Source organism: Brassica rapa, chromosome A08, assembly GCF_000309985.2.
Source record: "Brassica rapa cultivar Chiifu-401-42 chromosome A08, CAAS_Brap_v3.01, whole genome shotgun sequence".
Lineage (NCBI taxonomy): Eukaryota > Viridiplantae > Streptophyta > Magnoliopsida > Brassicales > Brassicaceae > Brassica > Brassica rapa.
The window spans coordinates 7,844,279-7,867,904 of record NC_024802.2 but is presented as its reverse complement, the minus strand read 5'-3'; the positions used below and the strand labels follow the sequence as shown (position 1 = coordinate 7,867,904).

General features: G+C 31.2%; 1 protein-coding gene and 2 non-coding genes across 3 annotated transcripts; 1 reads left to right on the top strand and 2 right to left on the bottom strand.

Annotated features, from left to right (window-relative positions):
- Window positions 1-11,618: 11,618 nt before the first annotated feature.
- On the bottom strand, window positions 11,619-11,755 carry LOC117127594. Its single transcript, XR_004450614.1, has one exon. It is a non-coding gene; the product is annotated as a small nucleolar RNA snoR83 (small nucleolar RNA).
- Window positions 11,756-14,054: 2,299 nt separating this feature from the next.
- On the bottom strand, window positions 14,055-18,256 carry LOC103833669. Its single transcript, XR_004449887.1, has 2 exons — window positions 18,164-18,256; window positions 14,055-18,069 (listed from the first exon to the last, which is right to left on the bottom strand). It is a non-coding gene; the product is annotated as an uncharacterized LOC103833669 (transcript).
- On the top strand, window positions 15,517-21,340 carry LOC103833670 (protein terminal ear1 homolog). Its single transcript, XM_009109744.3, has 5 exons — window positions 15,517-15,865; window positions 15,963-16,070; window positions 16,503-16,644; window positions 16,733-20,290; window positions 20,342-21,340. Exons 1-4 carry the CDS (start codon window positions 15,576-15,578, stop codon window positions 16,910-16,912), a joined length of 720 nt encoding a protein of 239 aa, XP_009107992.1. The 5' UTR covers window positions 15,517-15,575; the 3' UTR covers window positions 16,913-20,290; window positions 20,342-21,340.
- Window positions 21,341-23,626: the final 2,286 nt, after the last annotated feature.

Below are 23,626 nucleotides of genomic sequence, written 5' to 3'. Positions count from 1 at the left end.
TTTATTTTAAAAATAATTTATAAAAATCTTGTAAAAAAATATTTTGATGCGTGAAAAATAAAAATCAAGTAATTATAAACAGTTTTAAGTAATATAAATTAAGATATGATAAAATTGATTTGTTTTGAAGATAGATGAGTGGAATTAGTGAATCATAATATTCTTTGGTTTAGGAGTTTGACAAACATATGTTGTAGTATTGTATGTATTGTTAGGGTTAGATTTTGGAAAACTAAAATGTTTTTTTCAAAAATTAGTTTTCACCTATATGTGTTTATTTCTGTGTATAGTAAACACTTTTCAAGTTTGATTTGATTTTATGAAATGTTTAATTAGATAATTAAGTTTAGGGGTTATGTTTAGGGTGTGGACGACTTATATTTCAGTCGTCTGTTGAATAATTTACTCGGACGACGTATATTTCAGTCGTCCACATCGTACCGAACCTTTAATTTTACCAATGTACGTTTTAACCTAACCGGATCATTTACCGGACATATAAAAGTTAGTTTAGGGGTTATGTTTAGGGTCTAGACGAGTTACATTTCAGTCGTCTGGTGAAGAAATTAAAACAGACGACTTACATGTAAGTCGTCCAAATATTCCCGCCTAAAATTTTAAAAAAAAATTATTTTCCCGCTTAAATAATTTAAACCAAACGACTTACTTGTAAGTCGTCTGGAAAGTCTTCTATTTTAGTTTCCCGCTAAAAATATTTAATTTCTCGCTAAAAATATTAAACTCTTCTGGACGACTTACATGTAAGTCGTCTGTTTTTATTTCGTTACCAGACGACTGAAATGTAAGTCGTCCAGGAAGTCGTCTGAGTCAAAAATATTTAACCTAATTGGATTTTTTTGTCTCCCTATATAAAGAAAAATTTACACATTCTCTCTCCTCCTCTCAAATGGCTGCAACAAAAATGTAATGTTCATCATTCTAAAACTCTCTAACCTCTCTCTAATCTCTTTGACTTGAAAACACCAAACTTTATATGAATTTTTCAGTTTTGTCTCATGTATTTCTTACTAATCTATCTCTTTTGCAGGTTTTTAATCAAATGGTACTCATCTTCCACTAATTTAAAGGTAGATCTATTAATTTTAGATATGTATTTTTGTGTATTCTATAAATGTAGATTTATCTAATCTTCCACTCATTTTCTCTATTTTTAAGTCATTTGAACGTTTTTGGATATGCAGGTTTTTCAGATCTGGATTTGAAGTCCAGATGACTTCTATGAAGTCCAGACGACTTTGAGGAAGTCTGGAAGTCGTCTGGACTGGACTTCCAGGAAGTCGTCTGGACTTTCAGACTTCCAGAAAGTCGTCTGGACTTCCTGGAAGTCATCTGGACTTCCTGGAAGTCATCTGGACTACATGGAAGTCATCTGGACTTCATGGAAGTCTTCTGACGAAGTCTCCCCTTCATAATAGATCTGAGCGTTTTGGTAAGTTCTTATGTCTGATTTTTTTTTATTTGGTAACTTCTTGTTGTATAAAGTTCTTACTTTTTTTCCAAACTAAAACTCTCCAAACCCACTCTAATCTCTTTGACTTGAAAACACCAAATTTTATATGAATTTTTCAGTTTTGTCTCATGTCTTTCTTACTAATCTATCTTTTTGCAGGTTTTTAATTAGATGGTACTCATCTTCCACTAATTTAAAGGTAGATCTATTATTTTTAGATATGTATTTTTGTGTGTTCTGTAAAGGTAGATTTATCTAATCTTCCACTCATTTTTTCTGTTTTTAAGCCATTTGAACATTTTTGGATATGGAGGTTTTTCAGATCTGGATTTGATAAGCAGGTTTTTCAGATCTGGAAGACTTCTGGGACGACTTACCTGTTAGTCGTCTGGAAGTCATCTGGAAGTCGTCTGGACTTCTTGGAAGTCTTCTGACAAAGTCGTCTGGACTTCCTGGAAGTCGTCTGGACTTCCTGGAAGTCGTCTGGACTTCCTAAAAGTCGTCTGGACTTCCTGTAAAGTCGTCTGGACTTCCTAAAAGTCTTCTGACAAAGTCGTCTAAACTTCCTGGAAGTCGTCTGGACTTCCTAAAAGTTGTCTGGACTTCCTGGAAGTCTTCTGACAAAGTTTTCTTCCATATCAAGTGGAGTCCAAGCTTGTCTTTGTAAAGGAATGATCTATAATAGTTTTGTTTGTGGTCTGTTTTGTGAATTGCATGTCTACACTTTTAGTTGTGAATTTTTTGTAAAATCAGTAATAATGTTTTCCATGATGTATTAAATGTGCTAACAATGTGTTTACACATTTACAAATCAATGAATAATAGAATTCAGTAGTCTTTTTCTTATCTTTGGATCTCTCATATGCAATAATAAACTCCAATGGCCTTTTTCTCATCTTAATAAACAAGAATGTTGGTAGCTTCATATTGATACTACATTTTAAGAAGCATTTTAACCCTTCTTCCAACTCATAACAATAGTCATCATTATTGTCTATAACAATAATACTTAAGAGATGGAAACAAACAATAGTAACTAGTCAAAGCATATCATATTTTTTTATAAGTTTGCGTTCAAAAACTTAGTCAAATTTAGTAAAACTAAGGGAGAGAACATATTTTGTAAATATGAGTTTTACATATCTTGAAGTTACTTATCACTCTTAAAAATACAAGTTATTCAAAAACTAACGTAGAAGACTTAAAAACTAGCGGAGAAGACTTCCATGGAAGTCTTCTCGGATCAGTTAGAAACTTTAACTAACGTGAATGTTGGTAACCTCATAAATATCACCAACTAAGTTATAAATTTCATTCAGTAGCCCAAATATTCATTAATAAACATGAATTAACAAGAAAATGTTAAAAAGTCTTTACAGTTTAAAAAAAAATGCAAGTTTATTAAACATTGACGCAGACGACATCCACGGAGGTCATCTAGTAGACTTCCAGAGAAGTTGTCCATTTAGGACGACGCGGACGACTTTAATCTAAGTATTCCAGATGACTGAAATATAAGTCGTTTGGTCAACGCAGAGGTTATTTTTGCAATTGACTTTGAAATCTGTTATTTCAGACAACTGAAAAATAAGTCGTCTACTATTGTTTGGTTAAAAAAAACTCCAAAAAATCTAAACGACTTACATTTCAGTCGTCATAGGTTAGTTTTGCATTTGATTGGATTATTTCAGAAGTTTGACTTTCCTGGACGACTTACATTTCAGTCGTCTAGTGAAAATTAAAATAATAATATTTTTTTAAAAGTAGATGACTTACAGTTAAGTCGTCATAAGTTAGTTTTGCAATTAAAAAAAAACTTCAAGATTTAATTATATACAGACGACTTATAATTCAGTCGTCCACGAGACGACTTACATGTAAGTCGTCCAGGATTTACGAGGTTTGACCAGAATCTCTGACAAAAATCCTGGACGACTTACAAGTAAGTTGTCTCGTGGACGACTGAATTATAAGTCGTCTGTGTATAATAAAATCTTGAAGTTTTTTTTTTCTATTGCAAAACTAACCTATGACTACTTAATTGTAAGTCGTTTACTTTAAAAAAAATATTATTATTTTAATTTTCGCCAGACGACTGAAATGTAAGTCGTCTGGGGAAGTCAAACTTCTGAAATTATCCAGTCAAATGCAAAACTAACCTATGACGACTGAAATGTAAGTAGTCTAGGTTCTTTGGAGATTTTTTTGAAACCAAACAAAAACAGATGACTTAACATTCAGTCGTCTCAGGTTACAGATTTCAAAGTCAATTGCAAAAATAACCTTTGCGTTGACCAGACGACTTCCAGGTAAGTCGTCTACAACCAGACGACTTCCCAAGTAAGTCGTCTGACGAACAGATTTGAAAAAAAACTCGATGTCATACCTTAAATTGGTGAGATAAGTTCCTTAGCATACATAAGGCTTCTCCAAGCACACAGAATCACAAACGAAAGTGACCCACCCAGAATCGTTAGCTTCTATGACTCTATGAACCATACAAATTTTAGAATCAAAATCTTGAGTTTTTTTAGCTCATTGTGGAGAGAAAGTGAGAGATATGTTGTGTTTAGTTCACAAGAATGGAAAAAGAAGAAGGGTAAATCGATTTTGAGAGCATTAAGAGCTTCAAATTGGTTGTTCATGGTGGTTGTGGTATTGATGACAATGACAATCTTCTAATTACTTGAAGATGATGAGGGTGAGAGAGTAAAAATGTCATTTTCGAAAAAAAAAAATTGATGGCATTTTCGTAAATTATATAAACTTGTGGGGTGAATAGGGCAAAACTAATTTTCAAAAAAAAAGGAGGTTAGTTTTGTGTTTGACTTTAAGTTGTAGGTCAATTCTGCAAAAAGCCTAATAAAGTATCTACTGAAAGTCGGCAGCAAAAAAGTACTGTTTCCCAATCCATATTCTTTCAGGCCATATGTTTAGTTGATGGTGCTTAGATTTTTACATCAAAATTTAGTAGATGTGTATGAGTTTGGAAAGATACGTCAAGACAAATCTAACTAATGGGCACAAGAAATCAGATAAGAAGAGAGTCATCTTTCCACTCGGAGCTCGAAACACTTGCTTGGACAATGGAGAGCATGCTTCAGCATTCTACATGTCAAAATTTCAGAACAGGCTGTAAGGATTTGTTTGCCATAGTTAGAGAGTCTAAAGCATAGCCAAACTTTACAACAGAGCTAAAGTAAATAGATGTGCTACAACGTCCACAGCTTTAGAATTTCATACATTTCCAGAGAACAAAACAATATTGATGATTCCTTAGTTAGGACTGCAAGGGTTTTTCATTGGATTTTTATTTTGTTTGGTTGTTCTATTCAAGTCTAGTTAGCTACACCACCTCAAGTTTGAATAATGGAATGACATTTTAATGTCAAAAAGAGTAAGATATTATGATATGTTATAGATTTCATTTAATCTTTACAATCATTTGAATGAAATGAACAACTACAATTGTTATTGTCTAAATGAACACTGGAATTGTTTGTGATTGTACATTGTAATCATTGGAGATGAACCACTAGTGTTAACAATTGTAATTTTTGAGTAATAAAATCACAAGCTACAATTGGTAGAGAAAAATATAAGTTATTGTTTAAAAATCATCAAAGATCCTTAAAGAAATACATATAAACATGGAGAACTCTATTTGTAATTTTATATCTCAGCATAGAAAATGAACAAGTTAGGAAACAATGAAGAAACTTAATTGGGGGGAGTGACAATCATATACATTGCAGCTATATTCTCAAAAACATATGTTAGTTCCATCTTTATAATATTAAAAGTGATGATCAAATTTTTATGAGATTATTAAGTCTAAGACGTTTCTTTATAAGGAATGAATAATTAATTGTATGATCTTATCGAATTTTCTACTCTATAGCAAGCTTTTAGACTGCAAAGCTGTAAGAAGATCTTCAAAAACAAGATGAAAGTTGACGGAAACTCGACACTTTAAGTGATTGATTGGTTATTCCATGCTTTATTTAAATATAAGATATCGTTTAATCTGATACTTATGCTCTAATTGCTAGAATCTCCTCTGCAAGCTTACTTATTATTTTGGAAGGTATTAATAACGTAATGATTCACCGAAGAATCTTTCTTCACTGAAAGTGTGTGAATGTATCATCATCATCATCAAAAGGCTGCGACGTATCATCCTCAAAAGGCTTCGATGTACCATCACCAAAAAGGTGTCAAACTATTGTCACCGAAAAGGTGTGAAAGTATCATCACTCAAAGGTTGCAAACGTATCATCACCGAAAGAGTACGAATGTACGACACTGAAAGGGTGTGAACGTATCATCACCAAAATGGTGCAAACGTATCATCACAGAAAGGGAGCGAACATATCATCACTGAAAACATATCATCACCGAAAGAGTATGAATAAAAAATCGTCACTGAAAGGGTATGAACATGTCATCACCAAGGGGTGCAAACATGTCATCACCGAAGAGGTGGAAATGTATCATTACCGAAGGGATGCAAATGTGTCGTCATCGAAAGGATGTGAACCTGTCGTTACCGAAAGAGTGTGAATATATCGTCACCAAAGAGGTACAATATAATGTGACCGAAAGGGTATGAATATAACATTACCAAAAGGTGTGAACGTAATGTCACTGGAATGAGTCTTGTATCATGCAAGATGTTGATTTGTATGGATGCAAGTGGCTGGTGGTTGAGGCCAAGCCCTCATGAGTGGACAACATATTGTTCATGGCTGGTGTTATGGACCATGATCCATAGGTTATTGATTGATTTTTCATACACCGGTGTATATGAAGCATCCTAATGGTTTTATCATTGTATGTGCTAAAAAATACATAGGCAGTGACATCAAATGTTTGATGAAATTTTCATATCAAGTGGTTTTAGGTAGACCAGTAGAATAAGGGTTCATAAAGTAATTGATCATTTTTATAATAGAATAATTATTTGGTTGTATGTTGATGACATGTTGATCTTTGACACGAATCTTAGACAAGTAAAGCGTACTGAAGTTTTATTGTCATAAAATTTTGTAATGAAAGACATGGAGGAAGTGGATCTAATTCTTGAAATTTGAATCAAACATACAAGTAAAGGACTATATATCTTTGACATAATCTCATTACATCAAAAAAGTTATCAAGAAGTTTAATTGTGAGATTATTCTCCAATGAACACTCCTATGGATGTGAGTGTGAAGCTTGTGCTTTATACAAGAGAAGCAAAATCACAGATTAAGTATTCATAAGCGATGGCTGTAAATGCATGTTATAACGAGCAGTAGGCCGTATATAGCATATGTTATATGGATGTTGAGGAGATACACTAGTAATTGTATTACTAAACATTAGCAGGTCTTAAGACAGATATATATGTATCGAGATAGCTGGTTCACTTCTGGTTTTATTGGCGTTTCCTGAATTGTACATATAAGGTATTGTTAATCGCTCACCACATTGATTGTATATGTTTGTGTTTGGAGATGGCAGTGAAAACAATTATAATGCTAGTGATATTTAGATTGTTAAAATATTTTGATAATGTATTATAATATGGAAGAGGTTTGCCCGGATTAGATCAGGGATAAAGAGATGACAAGGTTGTTTCATTAAGGTATATGTAACAAATGTAAAAAAATTGATCAAAATTGATTGCTTATGCTCACTAAAATGAAGAATAACCTTGGTTCTTGTTTATGATTGTAGTGAAAGCAACATCAAGTGGAAATTGCTTACGCTGCATCCTAAATGAAAATCTTGTTTCTGGTGGAATAACAAACATTCTAGGTATTAATACATTTTGACAAACTTTATCTCTAATCTCTAATCTAATTATGCAATTTATTATGTTTATTATCTTTATATCTTGCTTGATTATGTTAAACTCAATAACATTTTTGTGAAACAGCTTCTGTAAAATTAAACTTGACAACATTTTTCATAAAATTAAATTCGACAATATTTTACGAAACGACACTCATAAATAAAACTCAAAATGATTCGACAACCTTCAAAAATCGAACAAAGATCGTACAAAAGGACTTTCAGAGAAGGAAAGAGATGGAACGACAGCTGAAAAGTGAACTTCTCCTATCAGCCTCTCTCCACAGTCTCACATCCTCTCTCTTTTGCCTCATCGCCCAAAGATTCTTCCCGATTTCCTAACAAGTCTTCATAATCGCCCTTGGCATCTTTTGATCTCCCTCGGCAGCTTCTGATCGCCTATAGCTAATTCTAAAATGCCAAAAGGCTTTCGACAAGATACTTATTCATTTTCGTAAAACCAATGATACCGAGACTGAAACTCAGATCTGAAAAATACGGATCACCGAACCAAAACCGCAAGACAGGCTTCAGCCTAAACGCGGCCAGGAAAGTAGAGAAAACTAGGAATAATCAATATTCTTACTATCTGCAAGGGATGGACAAAAACGAGAAGAGGAAGTGGGAATAAGCAAGCAAAACGGAGAAGTGGCAAGCCCGAATCTTTGAGAAACTAAGGTATGTCCGACTTAGGAATTTTCGAAATCAGATTTGGAGTTTTCGTAGGAAGGTACTAAGAAATAAAAACGATTTGGAGATTGTCGTAATCTAGGTGGGTAGTCTAGCGAACTAAGTCTTATCCCATTTTCCTTATCTCGATCTATTGTTTCTTAACTATTCAAGCAGACGTAGCAAACCGATCTAAACTCTCGAAAAAACCAAGAAACGATCGCGATCTATACTCAGCTCGCTTGCTAAAGAAAAAATTAGAGACGCGAACGTCGTCTTAAAAACGACTCGTTCCTAGCAATTTTATTTACCGACATATTCCAAGTCGTAACCCTAAAACCACCAAATCACAATCCCAACGCCATCTTTAAATCAACCCAGATTGTTGATCATCCCAATCCTCAAAAGAAAAAACGTACACAACCCTTCAAAATGTTGATTCAGCCATTTTCTTTCGTAAAAAAAAAAAGACAGAGTAGGTATATATACTATACTCGTATACTCCCATACTTCAAAATTTGTTTTGCTCGGGAGAAAACGATTTCTACAAAAAAAACTCTCACAGCGGTAGGCAAAAAAACACTTAGGCAATGTGATGCCTCAGCTTTTAATGGTCATCTTTTAGATATTATGGTATATTTTTGGTATTTCGAGTAGTTTAAGAAAATTTGATGACACATATATTTTGAATTTTAAATTTTTTAGTTTTCAATATTTTTAAGTATTTTTATAAAGTAATAACATGTTGTTGGCGTGGCCATATCTGAGATTTTAGAGGTATAACAATTTAGAAAAAAATTTAATAAAAAAATATTATAATTATGGAACCTATACCCATATAAAAAACCTCTAAATTTGTGGAAAACAAGACTAATATTTCAATGAAATTTTTACTTCCTAAGACACTTTGTGTCTTATGTATTACATAAAGAGGCACTTCCTGCTGGCAAGGCACTTTATGTGTGGTTATTGTCTTTCATGCCCTCAATATTGACCACACCATGGTAAAGCTAACCAGAAACACCTAACCATGATTCTATTTTTATAATGTTTATCAACAATTGATTGTTCTGTTGATTTATGAGTTCTCGAAAACCAACATATTTCTCTCTCCAACTTTACATTTTGAAATTCAGATCTACTTTTCCAAATTTGACAGTTCCTTCTTCGTTTATCAACCCTAATTGAGTGAACCCTCTTCTTTTTCATCTTTAATTTCTCCATAGAACACCAAGAATCTAGAGACCTCGCCGCGAGTTTGATTGTGTAATCTCGTCTCCACCTTTTCTTATCTCATCATCTTTCACCTCCATTCTTCGCCGCCCACTTTCAGAAATGTATCTAACCATGACAAAATCAAAGAAGAAAGGGAAGATATCCGAGCAACCAACTCCACCGGAAAACGATATCGGAGATTTTGTCTTCATTTTATTAATTTTTTTTTTGAATTATGGTTCTTAGATCTAAAAAATATTTTTGATGTAATCACCGTACCTTTTTCTAAATATAGGTACACTTCAATCGGACCTCCGTCTCCCGATCTGGGATTGTGGTAGAGTCGCTTAGGAGATGTGAGTTCCTACGAGACTAGTTCCGATAACAATGGTGGTGGATACTGTAAAGATGGGAGACGTGAGGGTGAGGGATACAAAAGTGGAGGCCATGGTAGAGGTGGCGGTGGATAAAACAAACATGTTCAAGGTGTATTTTTAGGATTGAATATCCATGTCCACACACATTTGTTCACCAAAGTGGCTTACACAAAATACATGTACATAAAAACTACACGGTATGCATAAAGTACTTGTCCACAGATACTAAGAAATTATGTAAGATGATTAGGAATATAAGAACTTGTCCAAGAAAACACATCCATGAAACTTAGTTCATGAAACCTCATCCACGAAAATTTTTAAGATATTTTCTATATTTTTTATCAATTCATGTCCACATCTTTTTATGTTCACGTATTTTTCTTACATGTTCACAATTTTGCATCCACACTTTTTATGTCCATACATTTTTTTATATAATTGTTGAAATATATAAAATATTTATATGAAAATGGATGTTAAAATATAGAAAAAAATAAATTATAATTTATTGTAATAATTATACTTTCTTCAAATGTCTTAAACTCTAAGAAAAAACAAATAAAAACACAAGAACTTTGCAAAAAGAACAAAGAAAAAGTTAGAGAAAAAATAAATAAAATAAAAAAATGTAACTATCCTCTAGTTTCTCTTAACCAAGCGTGAGGGGTACTGCTGTAAAATCACAAGGGGTGGAAGAAGACAATGTGTCCCTCAAGTGGGAAGTGGCTTATCTTGTCAAAAAAGAAAACAATGTGTCTGATGATGTAACGCACAAGGGGTGGAAGAAGACAATGAGTTTCCCACATAAGATAATACTAACAGTGTTAAAAACTTAAAATATACTGTAATACTTTTGTAGAATTTTACAAGTATAAAATGAGTTTCTCATGTCAACTCTAACAAAACACAAAAACACAAAATTTGATATTTTATAAATAATATTGCAAAAAATTATAAATAGATTAATATTATAAAAATTAATTTAATTTATAGTTAAAATGAATATTCTAATTATTTTTATTTTATTTTTATTTTTACTTTAAAAATATTAAAATATTTTTTATTAATAATAAAACTAAATGTATACTACAGTTACATTAAATTATAGCAAAATAGAATTTATTTTCATATTAAATTTATAAAATTTATTTCAACTAATATTTTATATAAAATAAACAAATGAACATATACATTAACTGCAACTTAATAATATTTTAAATAAAAGACGGAAACATAAAATTACAAAATTTTAATAAATAAATATAAAATTTAAATATGATAATTATAGTTAGTCTTTTAAAAATAATTAATATATTAAATTATGAAAATTAAAAAATATATAATTTTGTTTTGATTTAGGATTTAGTGTGATGATTGGTGAATGAAAAAAAAACAAGTCTTAGACTAAAAGATCAAATATAATTTTTTTTTGTTATAAGAAAATTATGAAGAACTCGCCTAATATTATTTTTGCTAATTCTGATAAATTTAAAAGTGTGTGGAGTATACGTGAGTTAAAATAAAATATGAAAATTTAATTTAACACAATATAAAAATTACAACGAAAATCACTCACTTGTCTATTTTCTCTCACAAATCAGCTATCCATTGTCGCTTGGTTAAACACCACAAATATAATAAAATTATAAATAGAACTATAGATTATTTATGTTCTTTTTCCTTTCCTACGTACTCTTAAAGGAGTCTTCAACGACTTTTCATGTCACTACTCTGATCCAATGCAGCAGCGACCATACTTCTACTGATATTTCACGTCTGTCAACATATGTTATCATCATACCTTTTTGCCTTCATTTTTTTTTATAAAAAAATATTATTCACAAAATCTGTTGGAGTACATATTTTAGTTTTATGATGACAATATTTACTCTCTTTTTCTTTGAAACTAGTGATGACAATATTTACGTGATTAAAAAAATAGAGATATTAACTAGAATTTATGGATTTGATTAGGGGCGGGAACATGCAAATCAGTTCTGCTTGACATTTTTTTAAAATCAAAATTGAGATTGAAGGGACAATAAAAATGTAAGCGAATTTACTAATAAAGCACCTTCTGGGATTAAAAAGAAGAGGTATTATCAGCCAAACTTGCAACATTGATTTAGGCCATGCATGCTGTTGATTGATGTCTTTAATTAAAAAAAAATTCACTTGTATAATTCACAAAGAAAATTTTATATATCCACATTTATTTCATTTTGAATTTGTAGACTTTCAATAGAAATTTAGTCTAAAACATTTTATATATTTTAATTTTAAGTAATATAAATATACTACATGAAGATTATGTTCTTAAGAGTTTTAAAAATAGATTTGAATTTATGAATGCGCTTTAAGCAATAATATAAGATACAATTGAAAGCCTATGCAACAGTGGAAGCACAAAAAAAAAAACTAGTTTAAGATAAGCAACATTTTTACTATACAAGCACAAAGCACTAGCAATTTTTCTGTTTTTGTATTATTAGATATATTTTGTTTTATTTAAAATTCCTATAATAAATACAAAGTATTTTATTGATTAGTTTTTTTTTTCTCATTTACTTTTATGTTTTCTGGGTTTTAATATTATAATTGTTATTTTGATTATTATATAAATTTAATTTATATTTATTATATAAATTTAATTTATATTTATTATATAAATTATAATTTATATTTATTAAAATTATAAAGTATAAAAATATATTTTTTTGTAACCGCTATAAAGATATCTATAGTATATTTATTTTAGTTAAAATTTTAAATATTTTTAAATATTAGTTTACTTATATTACTAAATTAAAATTAGATAAAAATTAGATATTAATATTTAGTATTGTATAGTAATGTCAAATGATGATATAACACTTTCATAAAACACTATACCAAATTTTAGTGCTAAGTTTACCACTTCATTGGAGAACTTCGTACACTAAAATTATTGCAATAACGTCTTACTAAAAAAATGGTAGTTAAATATTTGTAAGAGATTTTTTTGAAACTTATGAATCTTCTAATAATCAATATTTTAAATATACTGTTGAGTGATTAGTGTTTGCGTTTTCAAAAAAAAAAAGTTTTAGTTTTCTTTGGTGTATAAGAGTATTTATTTATATTTATATTATTATTTAAAAAGTAAATTTGCTTACTTGTCATTTTCTTCATGAATTTTAGGTTTAGTCATATTTTTTGTTTAATTATTAATCTTAATAAATAAATTTAATGATTTAACTGATAATTTATTATCTTCCGAATGATTAAAAAAAATTAACCATGATATCATAGTTAAATTTATATTATATTTACATTCGTAATATTAAAATAGTTTATATTTTTATATTATATTTGGTTTAATATATTAAACCGACTCCATGTTAATATATATATATATATATATATGTATCACATAAGACATAGTTAATCATCTATCTTTCGGGACAGTAAAATTTATCATTGCGATAATTTTTAGAAAAAAATTGGCAGAGAATTCAAAAATATTTTATACTATTATTTGTGAAGTGGTTTTTAGCTCTCATGTTGAAAGTTAAAGCGTTTAAAATTTTCACTACCATTAATAAATAATTAGATATTCAATTATAATAAAACTATAAAATAATTTTTTGAATAACTTATTTTGTATCTATTTTTTTTGATATTTAAAACAAAAAAAATCTTCGCATGATGCAAGTCAAAAGTATTCTGCAATTTAGAAATCTTACCAAAAGACTAATTAAAATTTAGTCAAATTTATATTTTTAAAATACCTAACTACTGTACAAAATATAGATTTTAATTAAATAAAAAATTTGTAACAAAACATGTATCCTCAAAATCTAGTTTTAGGTTTGAATTTGAAACATGTTTTACGTGAATTTGCTGATTTGTCATGCTTTCCATAGTTTTAGGCTTAATCATATTTTATATTAATTTATTAATCGTGAGGATAATTAAAAACAATTAACTATAATATCATAACTAAATTTATATTAAATTTACTTTAGTATTACTAAAATATTATATATATTATATTTGGTTTACTAATATTAAACCGACTCTATTTTAATATATATTTATATATATATGTATATATAAGATATAGGTGGTGATTGATTCGACTTTGGCTGTAAGAATTTAGGTGTAAAACTTTATTTGTAGGTAAGTCGGTTGTAGCTGTAAAGTTGTTGCTGTAGATTTTTTTCCAGATTTTTTTGCTGTTCTAAATTTGTTGTAACTGTAAGATATATGTTGTAAATATTAAAATAAAACATGTAAACTATGCGATATATATTTGAAATATATAATTTTTATTAAATAACATAATTTATATTAATATTTTTTAATAAATTACCAAAGTTTACTGTTATTGAAACTGTGATATGAAAATAATATTATGTTATATAAAATATTTCAGTAGTTTAAAACACCCAAAATTAAATTAAAATAGTTATAAATGTTTTTTTATCGCGATTATTTTCTTTCTTTCATATTATAGATAGTTATTTTTATTTCAGAGATTCTACAGCCTATAAAAAGATGATGTAGGTTTTCTGCCTAAAATACAAAATAATAAGATTTGCTTTATTTATTTTGATGTAGCTTAAAAATAAAGCTAAAACATGATTGGTAAAAATTAATTGAAACTTGATGTAAGCTTTAACTTTTAAAAATAAAACTACAGTATGATTGGTAAAGTTTAGTGATTTAAAAAGAAATAAAGCTAAAGTATGAAGATAAAACCCAACTAATCACCCCCATAATTTTTAAAGTTTTTATTACCTTTAATAAATAATTATACTAGATTTGTTATTATATGATTACCCATAAATTTAAAACAAATTTCATAAATTTGATAATTATCATTATCCAAAAGTTTTCTGTATTATATTATCCAAAATATTTTACATCATAATATTTTAAAAATAAATATAAATCGTTGTATATAATTTTATGTATATATCAATGTTTTGAAGTTTATTTTACGTAATAAAATATATTTTATTAAAAATAAAAAATTTATCATATATAAAAATCTTTATATTTAAAAGTATTTCAAAAGCATGAAAATAATTTATTTTAATGTGTTTGATATATATACATTTACAATTTTTTGTAAAATTATTAAATCTGCAAATAAAGATTTTTTGTAAAATTAATGCATAAAAAACACCTAATTATCATATTAACAAATAATAATTAATAAGTGAAAAGATAAGATAAAACTTAACCTTTTAAAAACCCGCCTTAGACCATCCCCAATGTTATACAATAATTTTTTTATATTTCAATCTAAAATAAAGTAACTATATTATAGTGTTAGATTTGCTTTAATGGTTTACTCTATAATATAGTTACTTTATAATATACTGAAATATAGAATAATGTTGTTTTTCTACTAAACCATTGGTACAAATTCATTTCTATAATAGAATATCTCTATTTTACTATTAAATATAGAAAAAATTACTGTATACTATTGGAGATGTATTAAATAGACAACATAAAATATACGTAATATTATAATATATACGGTGAAAAAACAGAATACTAGTACTTTTAACCGATAATCTGCAATTTTGTAAGCAAAAAGAAGAAAACTCTGACTTGTTTTGGAATGCACCCGTCTCTTCGACAACTCGTTTATAACCCAGCGGACAAACTCTCAATCACGCCGCCAGATCAAATACATTTAATATGACCATAGAAAAGCCTACCATTTTTTAGCTAAAGAAGTATTGGAACAAGAGAGACATTACATACAGAAACATTGAGAAAAAATAATATACTCAATTGAGTGTTATGTCTTCCTCTGCAACCTTTTTCGTTCTGACCCATTTTCATTCACTAAAACCGCAACTTCTCTTCTCCCTTGTTCCTCCCAAAACCTCCACGCCTAAGCCTCTTCTTTATTTTGTTTTTATCCTCAGAGTCTCTTTATTTTATTTGTATCCTCACTTCTCTCTGACTTCAAGCTTTCTTTCCTAGGGTTTATCTTTTCAATGGCTCCACCTCTCAATCCAAAAGCCCCTGAATTTTATCCAAAAAATCGAGCTCAAGAACTTTCACAAAAACCGAAATTTCTTTCATTCACCACTTTCAGTGTTAAGCCGGGAAAGCTCAGTCGACCCAAATGTCTACCTCCGAGATTGTTGAAGCAGAAGGCTTGGGTCCAAAAAAATCGAAATGTTTTGCCAAGAAAACCTCTTCCTCCTCCCAAAGAAGCTGAGCTCAAATCTCTGTTTGGTGACCAAACATCTGTTATGATACGAAACATTCCAAACATGTTTGGGTCAGTTTTCAGTCTCAAAATCCTGTTTTGCAATATGTATCTTTGTTATTGCCAATGCCTGAAAGACGTTTTGTTTTTTGTTTGTTTGTTTTGGAAGACGAAAGGATCTTCTGAGGATTTTGAACAATCATTGTCGTAGAGAGAACAAAGTTCAACAACAAATTCCTTCTTCCTATGACTTTCTCTATTTGCCCATGGATTTTGTGTAAGTAAATGCTATAACTTTCTGTTTTTGGTTTAAACTAAATAATAAATTCTTTTGTAATTAGTTGTTAATTATTCATTGTGCCGCAAGGAATATATAATGATTCATCTATTCATAATTATAAAATGCTCTTGACATTACGATTTTTCAGGGTTTGCTTCTTTTCAACCATAATATTTTCACTGTCTCCCGATTTTTCTTGAGATATTGAATTAATTGACCCAATCCCAAATTATCTTAAGAGCTGGGTATTAGGATTAACGAATTACTGTTTAGTTAACAAGTAATTTGATACCAAAAAAAATCTAGTGTTATCAAACTAAAGTCTTTTATTTTGCTTTGGCCACTAATTCCAAAGCAAAATAAACTTTCACTCGTTCTTCCTTAACATTTTTTGCTTTTGCTGCATAGATAACATTTTCTGCTGAACAGGAAACACGCGAATTTAGGGTACGCTTTTGTGAACTTCACGAGCTCAGTCGCAGCTGAGAGATTCCGGAGAGAATACGACAATTTCTTATGGGTCGGCTTTGGGTACAAGAAGATTTGCGAAATCTCTGAAGCCAAGTATCAGGTTTGGCTCTCTTTCTCTTCTTTCTTGTTTTAGTAATTGTTTTTGTTTATTTTATTTGGAGTTATTATACTGTTTGGTTTTATCATAGGGGAAAGAAGAGTATACTCAACATTTCAAGGACTCTAGGTTTCCTTGCCACACTGACGACTATCTTCCGGTGATTCTCTCCCCGCCTAGTGATGGTTTCACATGTTACAGCCTCGCGACCCTCGGATACAGAGTCAGCACACGTGGCGGTGGAACAGGCCGTCGCATCCATGTCGCTTGATCTTTTAGGGTCTCGAAGAAGGAGGATCCTTGTTTTCATTCATCTCCCAATGACGTGACGTCACGACCTGGGTGAAATGGAAACATAACCTTTCTCTATCTTTCTATCGTTCGCTTAATTAGTTTGCTACTTAGTACTTAGTACTTAGTACCACTAGTTCTCCGTTTAGGTTTCGTGTTTGTTATTTAGTATTTAGTCAATGAAATTATGTACTACTCTTAGACATCCGTACAATGGTTATTTCATATTTGACTTTTCTACCTTTCTATAGTTTTTACCTTTTAGTATACCACTGAAATATTTATAAATTACATTAACTACGAATCAGCTTTTTTGAAAAATTTGGGGATGAATTAATCGTGTTATATCAACATGACATACAACATACTTTTTACAATAAACTGTTGTTTATTTGAGTAATTTTAATTTTTTGGTTTTACATATCTAAATCGTAATTAATGTCAACTAAAATGCCACGTCATTACACCAATTAAATCTCACCATTGTGTTATTTCACCTTTTTTGTTTAAAAGTATGGAACTTCACATAGGGAGTTCTAAAAAGAGATCACTTTATTATAATTAAAAGTTTAAAACCTTCTTGATGTTGTCAAATCACGTAGACAATGTAAATTGAAAAAAAAAATGAAAAACACTTTTATTCCAACCAAGATCTCATACATCTTGGTGAACCACAAACTAAAACATAAAAAAAAAAAAACTTTGAAACAATCCAATCTCTCCAAATATAACTCAAAGTTCATCTCTCTTGATCATGGAAGGACGAGTCCCTTCACTTAGGATTTAGGAATCCTTTATAATATACTTCGCGGTTTCTTTCTCATGACGTGTGAGGTTATTTTTGAAATCAATGTAATAGAGTCCGAATCTGTTCTTGTAACCGTCTTGCCACTCGAAGTTATCCAACAATGACCATATAAAGTATCCTGTAACATTTACTTTGTCGATGCTGCAGATTTGATATCAATTTTCTTATTAGATTTTTCAATAAAATTTATTATCGATCGTATACAGGAGATAGTAATTACCAAATAGCTTCATGCATACTCAAAAGATGCCTCTGGAGATAGTATTTCCTATTATGATCAGCAGTACCATTTTTAATCGAATCTGTAGCCCCAAGTTCTTCTCCATATCCTAACATAAAATATCGATCAATGACTTTTTATATTTATGTTTAAAACAAAATGAATTAAAATGTTTGACAAATCATACTAAAATATCTAGTTACCATTTTCCATGATCATAATCTCTGGATTTGCGTAGTTATCCTTGATGTATTTCAAAAGATTTCTCAAGCCTTCCGAGTAAACGTTCATTGCAGCGGTAAAAGGCTGAAAACAAAAGTGAAGATGTTATGTCATAATTAAATTTTTATCTTCTTGTTTACAATAGCATGCAGTTTGCAGGTTGGAACCAAATAATGCCACAATGGTGGCTAAGAGCATCTCCAATGTATTACTCCAAATTTTACTCCAAAATGGTGTAACTCCAAAATGGAGTTGGATTTTACTCCAATGTATTACTCTATTTTTTACTCCAAACAAAAAGATTCTTTTTTCATTTAGTTAATAATTGTTATTAATACCTTCAACTTATAAAAAATTAACAATTAACCCAACTATTTTATGTTTACAAAATTTCCATAATAATATATTTTATTTATATTAAATATTTATCATTAAAAATACAATTAGAGATTATCTTCTATTTCAATTCGTGCAGATTTTATCATATGCAATTTTTCTAATTCAAAAATATTTTTATGCATTAAAAGAACATAAAGAAAAAACAAAGTTTTGTTTTGTAATTTGAATTATGTATTGGGTCATATTGTTTGTTTGTGCAAATATCAAGTTCAACAAGTACAAATGTTATCAATCAAAATTTTGACCAACAAGATTAAAGAACTCATCTATTCCGTTTGAATAATACTTCACCGATTTTAGTAGTTTCGAAAACAATTTACCAAATTAATTATTAAATTACTTATTTATATTATATTATATTTGTTTTATATTATTTATTCTTAGTTTTGACTTTTATGAGTTTATGCATATTTTCTGCAAACTATAAAGTAATCTTTTGTGGAGTATTATATTTTTTTATGTTATTATATTATTTTAAGTATGAAATAAAAACATTAAAAATTAAAAGGACTATTTTATAAATATAAAAAGTTCAACTCCAAAATAGAGTAATTGGTAAGATTACTCCATAAATGGAGTAACCCTAGCTATTACTCCATTTTGGAGTTGAATATGGAGTGGGGTTGGAGAAGATTTTACTCCATAATTGAGTATGGAGTCAAAAATGGAGTAGGGTTGGAGATGCCCTAACACAAACCACTACTAATTAAACTACATGTCCTGGGTAATATTAATGCAGTATTATAATCTAAAAATGTGCATTACTTTAGTTACATGCATACCTGGCTACCGATGCCTTTAGTTTTGTACATTCTTTAGCTGAAAAAGATTAGATTTTGATTAAGTTTTTTTTTTTGAAAATTAGATTTTGATTAAGTTTACAAAAAAAAAAGATTAGATTTTGATTAAGTACCAAATAAGAAGAACCTTTCATTTGATTTGTGAATATCTATTTTCTTCGTTCGGTTTCAAGAGAAGAGAAGTTTACTTTCCCACGATATGAGAGAATCTTGCATCTATCTTGGTTTAGAATAGTCTGGCTTCTCCAGATGGTTTGAAAACTTCGACGTGTAGTAGTTAAGCCCTACGAAATCAGTCGAGTCTTTTAATTTTGCTTTCTGAGCATTAGTAAATTTAGACGACCTATGTCCAAAAATGTCTTTCATAATCTGTGGATAATCTCCAAATGTAGTAGTATCCAGATGCCTACAAATAATAATAATAATATTAATCAAATACCAATAAATGAAATTATGTCTATACACACTAGGACTTCTTATCCGTTTTATTCATCTTGCTGATCTTAAGTGGCTAACTCATCTTTAGCTAGTTTCAACCCTGCACCTTAGCCTTTATTCCACCTTCATGCATTTGTTTTTCAGTGTCATATTTGCAGATATATGCAAAAAGGCCGGAGAGAAAAGGATCAACGCATCATCTTACTCGTTACTGCTGGAGAAATTCAGTCAGAAAGGAGAACACGTAGATTAAGGGAGCAACCGCTCCATAACCAATAAACTGCGCAAGAGCAGGGGTGGAGAACCAGAATGGTAGCGAAATCAGAACCACCAGTGACACTCAGAACGATCATGTATTACCTCCTTCTTCGTCACATCACCATATCAGTCTTCAAAAAAAAAAAACGAAAAAATGAGAATAATGTGATGGAAAAGGGGAAGAAAGAAAAGAAACATGGAACCACTGGAAAGGTCGAGCAAGAAGTACCAAGTATTGAAGAGTATGTAGAGAAAAGTACAAAGCAGAACAATCAGTCGCCTGTTCCGTCATCAGAACAGCCGCACCAGATATAGCAAAAACGAGTAGAGGCTGTGGACATCAATGGATCTATCCTCTCTTGCCATTTTGTGTGATATCCTGCATCCTCTACAATGAAATGGTATCCCCTAAACACTCTTAACTCAACCATTAAATAGCTTGTTCCACACCTAGACCGTCTACCCTGAATAGTGCATGTGATGAGAAGCTCACGCTCCTCTTAAATTAATATAGAGAGTTTTGCCTCGACAGTGTTGCTTTTTCAGGCTTGAGATGTAGAGTATGGAGCCGATTTTTGAACAACAGTCAGTGGGGTTCCGGTAAGGGTGTATTGTCCTATTTTTACTGCTTGTATTGTTCATAGATTTGTGGTTAAAGTATAGTTGCTGAGAATAGGAGAGTTCCCACACTTTCAAACCTTTCTCCTTGTTCTTGATACTTGACATTGTTTGAGGACAAACAAGGATCTAAGTCTGGGGAAATTGATATATGGTGTTTTAGACATCTTGTATATATGCTTTCAATTGGTTTTTAAGTCTTTATCGAGTCTTTCTAGTCATTTTCGAGTTATTACAGGTCTGGAGTTGCATTGGATGAGAGATGGACCAGCTAGAACAAAAGAGGCAGGAAACAGTGCAATTTGGTGATTTTCACGCAGAACAGTCTTGATGACTGTTCCTGATCGAGCGGAACAACCCAAGTGCATGTTCCAGCGACAAAGATTTTTAAGGAAACTACAACCTATTTCAGGATTTGCCATAATCTCTCTATTTTTCTCTCCCAGCCGCATGTGACTTTGATATATCTTCTTTTTCTGTTTCTCCTTAATATACTACGCTATTTCTTTGAGAAGAAACCATACTCTAGAACTCCATTGTTGGGATTTGCTACCTTGAAAAGGGAGACGGCTCCATCTCTCTCGTCTAGAGAAGATTACCCTGAACCCTCTTTTCGTTTCTGTTATTCTTATGCAGTATTATTCAGTATTGATGCTTGTGTTTTCTTGTGTCATGGCTGAGTAGTCGGCTAGCTAGTCTGGGGTTCTAGGGTGTTAATCATGTGCGCTAAACATAGATAAGTGAATCATATTATTGTCTTCATTCATATCCATCCTTACTGCTTGCATTAATCTGGCCGCTTAATGTTAGATCCTAGGTTTAACATGTTCATTAACTGTGTGTAATAGGTTGCTAGATCTATTATGAATGAGCCTAGCATCCCTAATCAGCAAAAGTAGATATTAGGGTGTTTGGTGAACCTATCGGACTTGATATATATTGCTTGTTGTCGCGTCTTGATCCAAACGATAGTTTAGGTATCAAGATCGATCAGCATAGGGGGCAGTTCCACGACAGTGGGCTGTTCTACTTGAGTGATCCGAGTTCTGGACCTGTTCTTATAGCGCTTGAATAATGGTTTAGCTCACAAGTATTAGCACCTGATGAAGTTACCCTAGGCTGGCTTCTTTTAAGTTGAATTCACATTTACATTATTTTACTTGTTTTGCACGTTACCCACAAATCAAAACCCCATCATTGTTTTAGCTAAATTAAGAACTCATAAGAATAAAGTGTAAACTGGTCCTCTGGAATTGAATCTCAAATATTACAACAACACTGTTTGCTTGTAGTAGGAAAGACACAATTTTAGTGTATCATCTAGCTATTTTGCTAAAGTCCTTTATGAATCTCCTGTAGAAGCCAGCATGCCCAAGAAAACTCCTCACGTTTTCAAGTTGGTGGGTGTTGGCAGACCGGTTATAACTTCGATTTTAGCTCGATCCACTTCTATTGCTGAAACTTTGTGCCCCAAAACGATTCCATCATTGACGATAAAATGACATTTCTCCCAATCCAGAACAATATTTTTCTCCTCACATCTTGCTAACACTTTGCACAAGTCGTTAAGGCATGATATAAAATCGGATCCATACACCGAGAAATCATCCATATAATGAAATCGTTGATCATATCTGTGAAGATAGACATCATACAGGTAGCAGGATCATTGCAAAGCCCGAAGGGCATCCTATGGTATGCGAAAGTACCATATGGACAAGTGAATGTGGTTTTTTCTTGGTCATCCGGATGGATAGGAATCTGGAAAAATCCAGAATACCCATCGAGCAACAAGTAGTACTTGTGGTGTGCAAGTCTCTCTAACATCTGATCTATGAATGGAAGAGGGAAATGATATTTTCGTGTGGCAGCGTTGAGCTTTTTGTAATCTATGCACATCTTGTGCCCATAACAGTCCTCATAGGGATCAGCTCGTTTTTATCATTCTTTACCACTATAACTCCTCCTTTATTAGGAACCTCATGTACCGGACTGATCCAGTTGCTGTCCGAAATTGGATAGATAATTCCTGCTTCCATAAGCTTCATTATCTCTTTCTTCACCATATTTTTCAGATTTGGATTCAGTCTTCTCTGATGCTGAATAGATGATTTTGACTTGTCTTCCAAGTGTATCCTATGCATGCATAAATCAGGCGAGATTCCGTGAATGTCATCGAGAGAATCCCAAGAGCTTTGCGATACTTGCGCAGCTTATTTAGCAACAAAGTTAGTTCTCCGCTAGTTAAGTTAGCATTGACTATGACAGGATAGGATGTATCATAGAGGAAAGTGTATTTGAGTCTAGCTGGAAGTTGTTTTAATTCAACTTTCGGTACTTTTTTGGAACTTCAGTTGTCCAATGCATGAGAATGGTGGTCGCTGCTGCTGAAACATCTATCAACATTGGAAGGAATTTTGATTTCTTCGCTTACGTCGACCTTCATGACTTCTTCAGTAGCATCCATTAATCTGGCATACTCAGCATCTCGGTCATTTATACTAAAAATGTCGCTTTCAGGAGCTGCGAGAGTTCTTTCTAAAGGATTGTTAGAATACATATACATGAAAGATTGGCCAACTTCCTCGGATAAGTCATCAACAAAGAAAGTTCGGCCATCGATCAAACGTTTCTTGACCAGATTTTCCATGTCAAAATTCATTGATAAATCTCCGATGTTCAGACATGTACGCCTTTTCCTACAATCAATGATCACACCGGCTGTGGCCAGGAATGGTCTTCCCAAAATAAGGGGGTCCTTAGGTTCATGCCCATACTTCGGCCCTACAAAATATGTAGGTATATGACATTCATTTATCTTTATGGGCACGTCTTCCAGAATACCTTATGGAATCCTAACAAATCTATCAGCTAAAATGAGAGTAATATTTGTGGGCTTGAATTGAGTTAACCCGAGGGCTACTGCAACGG

Excerpts from the sequence above, each read along its gene's own strand:
- LOC103833670 (XM_009109744.3), top strand. The coding sequence starts at position 15,576 with ATGGCTCCACCTCTCAATCCAAAAGCCCCTGAATTTTATCCAAAAAAT. Across the intron at positions 16,071-16,502 it reads TATTTGCCCATGGATTTTGT|GAAACACGCGAATTTAGGGT; the intron begins GTAAGTAAATGC and ends TCTGCTGAACAG. Across the intron at positions 16,645-16,732 it reads TCTCTGAAGCCAAGTATCAG|GGGAAAGAAGAGTATACTCA; the intron begins GTTTGGCTCTCT and ends GTTTTATCATAG.